This window comes from Lissotriton helveticus, chromosome 2_1 (genome assembly GCF_964261635.1).
Source record: "Lissotriton helveticus chromosome 2_1, aLisHel1.1, whole genome shotgun sequence".
NCBI lineage: Eukaryota > Metazoa > Chordata > Amphibia > Caudata > Salamandridae > Lissotriton > Lissotriton helveticus.
This window is the reverse complement of record NC_136059.1, coordinates 32,523,290-32,535,415: the sequence shown is the minus strand read 5'-3', so window position 1 is coordinate 32,535,415 and position 12,126 is coordinate 32,523,290. Positions and strand designations below refer to the sequence as shown.

The 12,126-nt window shown below is 44.2% G+C and overlaps 1 protein-coding gene across 2 annotated transcripts in view; it reads right to left on the bottom strand.

Annotated features, from left to right (window-relative positions):
• The window catches only part of LOC144819191 (protein mab-21-like 3), a 147,453-nt gene that overhangs the window by 85,305 nt on the left and 50,022 nt on the right, over positions 1–12,126 (bottom strand). For both annotated transcript variants that reach the window (XM_078677169.1, XM_078677167.1), the window contains exon 3: positions 8,875–9,025. In XM_078677169.1, coding sequence (XP_078533295.1) covers positions 8,875–9,025 — 151 coding nt within the window. The remainder of the gene's footprint in view (positions 1–8,874; positions 9,026–12,126) is intronic.

The following is a 12,126-nucleotide window of genomic DNA, read 5'->3' as shown; positions in this document are numbered from 1 at the left end:
AACGGAGCATCTGAACCAATCAAACACTCACATGCAGTCAACAGATCTGGGTTTAATCCATCGCCGTTATATAGCCCACTCTGCCACCCCAGTACAGACATGGCCATATGCAAATCAGTCTGACCCTGTGCCTCATGGGAACAGTCCAGCCCGAACTGCCAAGCCATGCCTTCCCTGGACCGGAAACAAGCTTCCTAGGACCAGTTTCTGGCATTGCAGCCATCTTCAGCCAGGCTTGCTTGAATCCAGTGGCAAAGTGAGCAAGGGACTCTCGTCTGAGCATACCCTGCCAAACTTATGGCGAACAAAGCGGTACAAAAGGGGGTGGAGATGGACGCAGCATCTGAACCAATCAAACACTCACACCCACAAATTGGTGACCTGTTGATTCGGGGGCAAATGCATACATTGTGGACAGTAGCACGTTATTTAAAGCACCAGGCGTGAAGAATGACTTGCATAAAAGACAGAAAACACTGCACTTTTACCCACGGATTCCCCAAAATACTTGAGAATGTTAATACCAGATAGAATAAAGTAATGCAGTGAATGCGTTGCTAATGTAATGCATCCAATCTTTTCAACGAGGGCAAGCGACTATAAAATAATTGAAAAAAATAATTAGCAACTGCAGTTAAATATCAATCAATCAAAATATCTTTATTCGATTGTTAGATGCAATCATAAAAGTACAGATACAATGCATAATTACAATATTAAAAATGATACACGTATAAAACTACAGAAATTCATTAAATTGATGGGAATCAAGCACAGAAGGGAAAAACAATTACAATTTTAAAGTGCAGTTAAATGGCCATACGTTTCCTAATATTCATCACATTTTTTAAATACAAAGTTGTTGTTGCTACACATACATGGTTGTCAAGGGCTTGAATATTAATCATCGCCACTCGACACTGACGAAGTCCTAATTCTCTTAAAAATGGCAATAAGACATTTTTCCTCATTACATCATAGAATTTACAAAATAGAAAAACATGAATGGTACTCTGGGGTGAGATATTGTCACATGGGCAAGGAGGTAGATCGTGCGTCCAATTATTAATCATAGGAAAACTAACCAATCTGTGGAAAATATCAAATCTAAAGCGCGAAAGTAAAAAGCGCTCATATTTATTAGGTACATATATTAAGTAGGGCTGAATATTAAAAGTTTCTAAAATCATTCGGTGCTGCTGGACAGAAGGTTTTAAGACCTTCACTGCAATCTTATGAGAATCCAAAAGAGCTAGACACTCCTTCTTCAAATCTTTCCGTGAGATTGCTGAAATATCAATAGGATTCAAAAAATATTCTTCTCTCCCAATATCTTTTAAAAAATTGAAAACATACTTCACCCAAGGTATTTTTGTGGCTCCCTCTAATTTCAATATGTCTATCATGACATCTCCATTTAGACGTGTTGCTTCTTGTGTCCAGAGTCTGTGCCATAACAACACTGGCTCTAGTTTAATCAGGTCTGTTATATAGGAAAGACCCAATTCTGAGTGACAATTATAATTAGAGGAGCTTTTGGGGAGTGCCAAAATGTATTTTAAGAAAGAATTTTCAGCATTCTGAATAGGTGCGGAGTTTGCAAAGCCCCAATGCCCACTACCGTAAGTGGCACTAGCTACGCACTTTGCTTTATAAATTTTAATTAATTCTGCATGGGGTCTAGTCCCTAATTTATTTGAAAAGATTTTAAGAGCAGCAGTCGATCGAAAAAGCTCAAGCTTTTTAACAGAAACGGCTTGGGTCCACGTCTCGTTTTGGGCGACAAATATCCCAAGGTAAGAAAAGTGCTTAGCAAATTCGAGCTTCTGTCCTGCTATAAAAATAGGCCTCTTAGGTTTGCTTTGCCTGCCACAGTACATAGTGAAAGTCTTTGATGTATTGACTTTCAGGCCCACCTCATTCATAAAGCGGGAAAAGCTGTCAACCACCCGCTGTAAGCCCACTTGTGTACGTGACATAAGTACAGCATCATCAGCGTACAAAAGTGCTGGTATTGGGCGGCCTCCTACAAATGGGGGATCCAAGCTATCTTTGCACAAGACTTCTTTCAATCCATTTATATACAAATTAAAAAGGAAAGGGGCCAGGACACAGCCCTGCCTGACCCCACTCCTGATTGGAATTTTGTCGGTGCGTTCTCCGTTTAGGCCAAAGCGAACGCGGGCTGAAGCGTTGCTATAAAAACGTTTAAGATAATAAATAATGTTAGATTCAACCCCAAGTTTTTCTAATATTAACCACAGTTTAGAATGGACCACACAATCAAAGGTGGCCGAGAGATCTACGAAGGCCAAAAACAAGTTGCCTTGTTTTGCCCTCGTGTATTTCCCGACCAACATTAGCAAGTTCAGACCCTGTTCTACTGTCCCCAGGCCGGAACGAAAGCCATACTGAAGATCAGACAGAACAGAGTTGTCCTCCGCACACTCCAGAAGCCGGTCCAGAATAACTCTGCCCGCTATCTTAGTGAAGGAATCCAGTAGGGAAATAGGCCTGTAGCAGGCTGGGTCCTGTCTATTTCCCTTCTTGTAAATCGGAACTATGACAGATTCCACCCAAGTGGGCAGGAAATCAGCAACACAGCTAGCTTAAGCACCTGAACCAGGAGGGGCGCCCACAGAGAGGAAATGCTCTTAAATATGTCTATGGGAACCCCGTCTGGGCCAGGCGCCTTAGCGCTCTTGCTTCTACTCAGAGCTTTTTCAACCTCCTCGAGAGTAAAATGCAAGTTTCTATTAGGAGGGTAATCAGAAGTGGGGATCAAAGACCCCACTTGTTCCTCACCTTGATATACTCTTGAGAAGTGTCCGACCCAATCTGAGTCGCATATTGCTATTTCTATTTTCGGACTGACATCTTCACTAAGAAAGGGAGTTCTTCCAATTTTCCAAAAGCTCGCGCTATCATTTGTTATGGAAGCTGAGTGAAGAGCCTCCCAAGCTTCAGACCTCAAACTGTTTTTCCTATCTTTGATTGTCGTCTTATAATCTTTCCTACATCTGCTGATTACCTCAGCAGATCTAGGTTTACTGTGCAGCGCCTTTTTTAGGGCTGCATAGGCCCTAGTACACCTAGAGTCAAACCAGCCTCCCTCTTTCTTTCGGTTCTTAAACTGCCTAGTGAGGGAGTTTTTAATTTCGTTCGATATTACAGAAAAGGATGCAAGACAAATTTCAGGTGGTGAATCTACCTCTAAACACGTTGTTATTTCTAAAAGGCATTTATCAACCACTGTTTTAATTATCTCTGCCTCATTTACCATAGCCCATTTTAATGTATATCCGTTAATGTTACCAATAGTTAAATTAGTATCCAAGCTGTTACCTTCTTTATCGTTAATCAGCGTGGACACAGCGGGTAGCAAGATAGTCACGCAAAGCGGAAAGTGGTCGCTCATTACTATATCAGGAACACTGAAGGAATGAATTCTGTTCCCACACTTATTCGAGATAGTGACATAGTCTATGGTTGTAGAGCAACCTCTACCATTAAAGGTTGGGGCTTGTGTAGGGGTGGAGATACACATTTCATTTGCAAACCCTAGATCGAAATTAGCTAGCAAGATATTAAATGGTTCCCCTAAAATAGTATGTTTAAAATGCAAACGTCCCTCACCATCATCCCGTGTTAGACCGCACCTATTGTCTTTAGTTAATTCACACAAATTACAGTTGAAGTCCCCCAACATGATTATCATTAATTTGTGCTTTAAACTATTTTCCTGTACAGACAGGGCTTTAGTCAATTTCCTTAAGACATTCGTAACATCATCACTGGGAATATTATTATATAGATTGACAATTACAATTGGGGTATCACAAGCCAGACCAAGTACCAAAATTTGAAAATAAATGTCTTTAACAGGTACATTAATTTTCTCAAGCTCTAATTTGTTCGACAAATAGACACTCAAGCCACCCTCGGGTCTTCCATGAGGAGCAGCTACAGCTGAAGTATGGAAGGTTCTATAACCATTCAAATGTACCGGTTCAAGGCTCCATGTTTCTTGAAAACAGAGCAAGTCTTGAGATTGAATAAAATCCCTCCAAATTGGGTTTTCAATTTTAGATCTAATGCCAGCTATGTTCCAGGATGAAATTTTAGGTACCGGTGGACTTGTCAGGGGAATAGACAGGGCAGCAGGGGACATAAGGGTGGGATCAATGTGTAAGGGGGGGCAATTGGTCACCCCTCCCCCTGTGTCCTCATCTGCTGTCAGAACACCCCCCCAAGCTCCACACCCTCACACATGGCTAGAGCTACAGGTGGTAATTTCTCCCCATTTGCAACTACGTGTTCACTTATACCAAGATCAGGATGAAGGACTTCCTCTAAGCCTGGTGCAATGGGGTTAATAGTATCCAACTGCAGTCAGTCGATATTTTCCAAACCACTAAGAGTTTCATAGTAATTAAATGTTGGAATTCCATATCTTCCGACCCATGGTTCTTCCAAGTTCATGGGCGGGCAACGGGGGGCTGTGCGTCTAATTGGTCGAGGAGGGGAATAGAAGTAGCCAAGGGGAAGAATGTTAACAAAGTGTGAGTCATAAGTCCCCATGGCCACTCTTTCCAACACTGCATTAACCAGTTGAGGGGACCGAAATGATAGAACTACACAATCACCCCTCAACGTTTTAATCGAGGTGCCTACCCATCTTGCTCTTCTAGCCATTTTAAACTCTGATAAAAGATGATTTTTAAGTCCAACCTTAGATGACAGGAAAGAAAGAGATTTATTTCTCAGGGTTGACCAATCTTCAACAGTATTAGGGGGGAGTGGAGGTACATTTGCCAAGACCACAGTATATGGTGTTGCTTCTGGCGGCAGATATAAGTTAAAGAGGTTCGGCATTACCCCTACCTCAAATTCATCCTCCGAACTTTTATTTCTGTTTTGTTGGGATGGTACATACGAGGACACATTCGGGGCTACCATGGGTGAATCAGCTGGCCCATTATCATTAATTATAGTATCTCCTCTTAAGCCTTTGTGATCAGACCGATCAGTAGGCTTTGGATTAAGATGTTTAGATTTAGCTGGTGCTTTAGTTGGAGCTGGTGTTTTAACAGGAACTGCCACTTTGGCTGGAACTGACACTTTAGCGGGGGCTGATGGGATAGTTTTTGAACTTGTGGCACTAATGTGAGGTAAAGACTCAACCTCACTTGGGGTCGGTTTCTTGTCAAGCTTTCCCTCGATGTTAGTTAGCTTTAATTCTATATTTTTAACTTTTAGAGTAATAGGTTCTAAAAAAGTCATAAAAAGAGTTTCCATTCTCTCCCAGAATGAATCATCTTTTAGGTCCCTACTAGTAGTTGGTAGAGGGACAATTTTTATTTGATCATTCTCCTCGCTCCCTTTACTCCCATTTAACTTTTCCGTAGCTTTGTTTTGTTTAGATTTAGTATTCCTTTTACTAGTTTTACTTGTTTTGCTAGATTGCCTTTCCCTAGCAATATGTTTTTGCTTAGATCTAGCCTTCTGCCCTCTAGTTCTCACACAGGGGCTATCACTAATATTTAGAATGGGGATAGAGCTCCCCGAAATGTCTTGTCCCTCTTTGCCTGAGACGTCCTCATTTAGGAGATTTGGATCGCCGGTCTTATTACTGACACATAGAGAGGGGGTCAAGGATAACCTTGCAGTTGGAGGCAATAGTTCAATTACATCCTTGAGGCCCGTAAATGACCTCTCGTTTGTTGGTGTGGTACTATGTGTCCCAGGCAAAGCAACAAAAGAGGGGGCTAGTATGGAATCCTGGGAGTTAGTGGTTAGCATTGAAGTGTTTGTATTAGCTAGAGGGGGAGGAAGCCAGGTGGCAGAGATAAACGTCTTTCTGTGCTTTCAATTGCAGAGGCGACCACCCCAATCGTCTTCTGCAGCATTCGGTCTATTGCTGTCAGACTAGGTAAGGGGGTATTAGCAACTACTCTTGGTTTCCCATTAGAATGAATGGGAGTATTTTTCCCCATGTCTTTTGGCAATAGACTTAAATATATTAGAATGATAGCACAGTGAAATATTCACAGTATTAACACACTAAAAATACATATAACAATGATTGCATCACAATGTAAAAATAGAAATAGTACGCCTATAACTAGGTAGTATATAAATTACAGTATTTACTGATATTCAGTCCGCAGGCTGGAACGGGAAAAAAAGATAGGCCAAGAGGGGTGGCCCAGCCCAGCCTCGGTCAGCCACAGACGGTCCCGCCCTTGTCCCGGGCTTCTCCCGGGGCGTCCCGCGCGCCTCCTCGCGGGACGAAGGTCAACACGGAGCTTTATGCGCCTCCTTGCGCGGGTTGGTGGGCGGGGCAGCAGCGTCACCTGGAGCACAACTGCGGGCTGCTGGGGGTGGTAGTCCCGGACCGGCGGAACTAAGCCTGGCCGGTACTGAAGTCAGGAGGTGTTGTTCCAAAGTGCGGTCTCAGCGGGGCGAAGCCCAGCAAAACGCAAATTCCCCCGTAATATTCAGCACAAAGGTCCTCAGGCCACACGGAGCATTATGCGCCTCCTGGCGCGGGTTGGTGGGCGGGGCAGCAGCGTCACCTGGAGCACAACTGCGGGGCTGCTGGGGGTGGTAGTCCCGGACCGGCGGAGCTAAGCCCGGCCGGTACTGAAGTCAGGAGGTGTTGTTCCAAAGTGCGTTCTCAGCGGGGCGAAGCCCAGCCGAATGCAAATTCACCCATAATATTCAGCACAAAGGTCCTCAGGCCACACGGAGCTTTATGCGCCTCCTGGGGTGGGTTGGTGGGCGGGGCAGCAGTGTCACCTGGAGCAAAACTGCGGGGCTGCTGGAGGTGGTAGTCCCGGACCGGCGGAACTAAGCCTGGCCGGTACTGAAGTCAGGAGGTGTTGTTCCAAAGTGCGTTCTCAGCGGGGCGAAGCCCAGCAAAACGCAAATTCCCCCGTAATATTCAGCACAAAGGTCCTCAGGCCACACGGAGCTTTATGCGCCTCCTGGCGTGGGTTGGTGGGCGGGGCAGCAGCGTCACCTGGAGCACAACTGCTGCTGGGGGTGGTAGTCCCGGACCGGCGGAGCTAAGCCCGGCCGGTACTGAAGTCAGGAGGTGTTGTTCCAAAGTGCGTTCTCAGTGGGGCGAAGCCCAGCCGAACGCAAATTCCCCGTAATATTAAGCAACTGCAGTTAAATATTTATTTTCTGTGAAAAAAGCTGCTTTAACCATCGAGAGGAAGGTAATCTGGATTATGATAAATAAATGAAAGGTGTTACCTTTATCAACAGCTTGGCATGTTAAACCATGAAGGTTGATATCCAAAAACAAAAAGCTTCGAATGTAACCTTACAATGTCCCAGGGGCTGCACATAAGCAGAGGTAGGATGGTAGCTATTAATAGTAAAAACCGAAACATTTCAAGCATTCAAATATGCCACATTTCCTTCAGATGGTTTTTATTTATTAGAAAAAGTTAGTATAGTAAAGTGAAAGTTGCACACATAGAAGGAATTCCTTTTCAGGACATATACAAACAATGCTCCTATGTTGTTCCACATCTTGAGAAGACCTTAGTCTGAGAATTGGTGTGGCTCTGTGCTATTTTAGGATGAGTCAAAATTCTTCCACTAGACAAAACTACGGGGCATATTATCAAGAATGGTGTTAAAAAGTATCGCTGGTTTAGCGGCGGAAAACTGCCTCTAAAGCAGCGATAATGGGCTTGACAATACGCCGTAGAGAATTCCAATAGAAGCCCATGTTCTGGTGTGAACATGGGCTTCTATGGGAATTCTCAACAGGATATTATCATGCCCATTATCGCCACATTAGTGGCAGTTTTCTGCTGCTAAAGCGGCAATAATTTTATCGCTGTGCTTGATAACATGCCCCTCCCATCCTCTCCCTCTCTCCACGAAGAACATTAATCCATGAAGTGATCTTGACATTTTTATTGTTGCCTGAAAATTGCTGGAGGCAAAGAATACAGCAGCAGTTGCTTTTAAAACCATAATGTATGGCGCCCGAAGTCAGTGCCTGGTGTGGTCGCACCAGTCGCACCGCCCGAGAGCCGACCCTGCATGTAACTATTATTGAAGCATTCTGCTTGTGAAGGTGCTGGTTGTCTTGCCTGAATTGTGGGCTATAGTGCATGATGTGTTATGGCAACTGTGTGATGTTTATTCTATGCCAGAGCTCTTTCAACCGGAACTTGAAATAAGAGCCACTTCAAATGCTTGTAAAGAATACGCGCTTTTCTGGCTGTCTTTGCTGGAATTTTCCTACATTATTTCATGCCTTCGGGATGTTATTCAGTTGTTGATCTGCAGTTACCAAGCCGCTTGTGTGGTTGATGTGAATTCACATAACAATGAAAAACGTGGCACTTGTCAGGAGCATAAACTTAGCAATCTGAAAACACTGTGCTGCAATAGCAGAACTGATCTGGTCTTTATTATCTTCCATACAACCAGAACTGTGTAAAATTACTTTCAATGATGCTGGCATATTCATTTAATCAATTGCTTTTTTCAACAGCATATTATTTTTATTTCCCACCATTAGGTTACCACAAACGTTGATGTCTTTAATGGCTAATGTAATGTAATTGGTAATAACACTTATAAGGTCCCAAAGGCGAGACCTAATGGCTATGCCAATGCTTGATCTAATAGCAATTGAATGTGGCTGTGGAGCTATCAGCACATTCTCAAAGTGAGATTGTTGCAGTCGCATGACAGGTCACTGAGATGGTCAGGTAATGGCAAACATACGGCAAGTGGGACATGGGTGAGAGAGGTACCATGATCACGGCTGATGCTCCTGACTGATGTTAGTGTCTTCGGATAAAAATGTACACAAAGGAGATAAGACTACAGCAGACTCACCTTCAGGTGATAGGACACCAACACCTTCCCATACTTGGTCTTCCAAAGATCCTCTCGGACCTTCTTCAGGATACGAAGACTGTCACGCCGGCGTCCTCCATCTTCATCAATATTTTCAAGGAGCAATCGCTCAATTCGAGAGAAAGAATATCTGACCAATGCAAGCAAAGCACATCAAGTTATTGAAACTCAAACAGAGCAGTCCCTGGACAGATTACTTATATTATACAATGAGAGGGTTCAGACCTTTAATATATTCTGAGAGGTTAAGGTCTCATTCAATTTTTTCAAATCATCAACATTTTAATATTTTAGATATAACTCTTGCCTATCCAGCAACCCATTTAGAAAGGAGAGCTGCCCCTTAGCCCACTATGACAGGGTGAAGACCCCAGTAAAACTCATTTCACTAAGCCATCCCTCACTGTTGACTTCACTATCATTCTTCCACCCATCTCCATCCAACGTTCCATCTACGTCCTACCACTGCTTAATGAATCACTTTTTAGGTCTCACCTAAGCAGCGCGCATGCTCTGCCTTGGAGGGGACTTTTTGGAATTGATCAGCATTTTGGCCAAAAACATGCCCGTTTTGCATTGCTTTCTATTACAACGCGTGCACGTTTGACATTTCCCTTGCTGGAGTGAGCTTTGGCGACATCTGTTTGTAATTATCTTGCAAACAGATGGTGCCCCTGCCTGCTCCCACAAGGGAAATGCTGTGTCTGTCGGGTCCCTGTTACCATGCAGAGACTGCTTTTTTTATAATCTGCAGCACGTATGGCTTCCACCACCACCACCACGTCCACAACTTGCACCACCACTATCACTTCTAACACCAGATCCACCACATCCACCACCATGTCCACCACCACGTCCACCTCCACCACCAGGTCGACCACCACAATGTCCACCACCACCACATTAAAAGCTGGGTCGCAAAAATAATCTGTTGCAGGGTTTGGATTTATGAGCTCTATATTACTCAAACTTTAAATATTGCATTGGGTAAAGCTGCTACTTAATCCGAACCCCAACATATCTTTCATCACAAAGTAAGCAGTTGGAAAGCAGTATCAGCTAAAACACTATTAAAGTTTAGTGAATATGTTCTTTGTTACGTACATTAAAAAAATAAATACAGAGTGTGAATCTGCTGCCTGATGAAAATACTGGCACTTTCTTTGTTGCAAATTAAGCACCAAGAAGGCAGCGGTAGGTACGTATCCCAGAAAACAACTGTAGCTTTATGTTTGCAGCTACACCCACACAAAATTAGTAGCGTTAAATAAAGCAGAATCAATTTGTTCAAATACTCTACACATTTTTTAGAAAATAGCTTGCACGTTGCTTTTGTAATGCTGTTAATATAATGTAATGGATGGCGGGAAAAGATCTCCGGCGGGGCAAGATGGCGGCTGTGCGAGAGACCGCTGTGCTGTGTGCTCCTACCGGTGCTTTAAACGAAAGAATCAGATTAAGTAACGCTAATGGACCACTGTGTTACTCATCGATGACTCCTAGCTATGATTCCAAGAGCTCTTATGCCCTATAATATTACAGCAATATAGACTTATAAGGATTAATTAGGAAAAACCAGTGAGGTGAAAAACGGCGGAGATGGTGACGGAGCTCGCTCTTGATGGGAAGAAGCCGGCTAGGGATCACCTAACGATATTAACATCCTTGATCGGCCTCGTTGTTCTGCGATTATTGTGGAGAGTGAGATCCAAGGGCCCATCGCTACATGCTGAAACCCAAAGTGTAACAAAGGAAGAAATATACCTGACGGCATCTTGCGAGGGGAGGATCGGCAGACTCAACATTATGGCCCCAAAAAATGCAGCAGCACTGGCCACCAAGACCAGAGCAGCGCGGCAGGCTCAACGGGAAATCGGCGAGCTGACAGGGAAACAGGGAAGCGGCACAGGCATCATTGCAGATGCAGAGGCAGCCCCAAGCTCTAAAACCCCCAAGCACGGAGGCTCTACAACAAGGAAAGGAAGCGTGGCCGGCCCGTCAGTGGTTGGCCTGCTCCGGAAAGCCCCAACGAAACTCCTTCCGGATCGTGGGGGGAAGAGTCAGGTAGGAGAGCCTGTTCTGCAAAAAAATGCAGTTGTAGCTCTGACTGACGAATGCTGACTGCTACAATTAGCACCTTGGATGCATTAGGAATCTCTGATACCCCAGGGGGGGTGTGAAGGAATCAATACAAAGGCCAACAATGAGAACAATGAGATACCGGAGGTGAATCTGGACATTGCCAACGAGGTACAATGAGAAGGTATGTCCCCCTCACTGTCTCCCCCAATGACTGCCATAAATGTGCTTGCTACATTAGATGGGGTAATTGATAATAATATTGGAGCTAGCACTGACACTGAAGATGCAGACGGGAGACCTATTCCCCGAAAGAAATCCAATATGTTGAATGGATCTGCTCCCGGAACTGGAGGGATAAAAAGACACCAGGTGCAGGGGGACCTCATATCACCCCAAATTGTTTCTGATGAAGGTAATACGGTGATAGGCACTACTAAGATTATGGCTATGATAACAAACCCTAACCCGGATAGAGCGGAAGCCATAGAAGCCATAGGAGAGATGGACAAAGACCAAAGCGATTTTTATTCATCTTCTGACAAAGTTGAATGGTCAAAAGAAATTGAAGCTGAATCTGACCTAACTACTGAGAGTGATGATGGTATAAAACTAAATGCTCCTAACGGGGGGGGGGGGGGGGGGGGGACTGTTCTGAAAAGGAAAAAAAGCCATCACGGAGCAGGAGCGCTTGCTTGGGATTATACTCCAACAACTCAGTTTGTTACTACATCTGGCTCTTTGAGTGACCCGCAGAATCCAACCCACTCAACACAAGCAGATCCAATTATACCTACACTCGATACTGTATTGGACACTGTGCTTCAAGCTATTGCTGCGCATCGCGAGGAGACTTCTCAAGATAAAGCCCAAGTAGCTCTGCGTAAGGTGCAGGGGGTGGTACGCAAATTAACAAGAACTGGTAACACGTTTAACGACCGAATAACTGATGTTGAGTCTCGAATTGTTATCAATGAGGCAAAGGCAGAGATTGCTGCAACCCATGAAGAAGTTGAATCACACAAGGCTGAACTTGCTGATGTAAGGTGGAAGCTGGAAGATTGCGAAAACCGCCTGCGAAGAAACAACTTACACGTCTTAGGCATTCCAGAGGCGGCAGAGGGAGATGGCGCTCGCTCATACGTGATACAG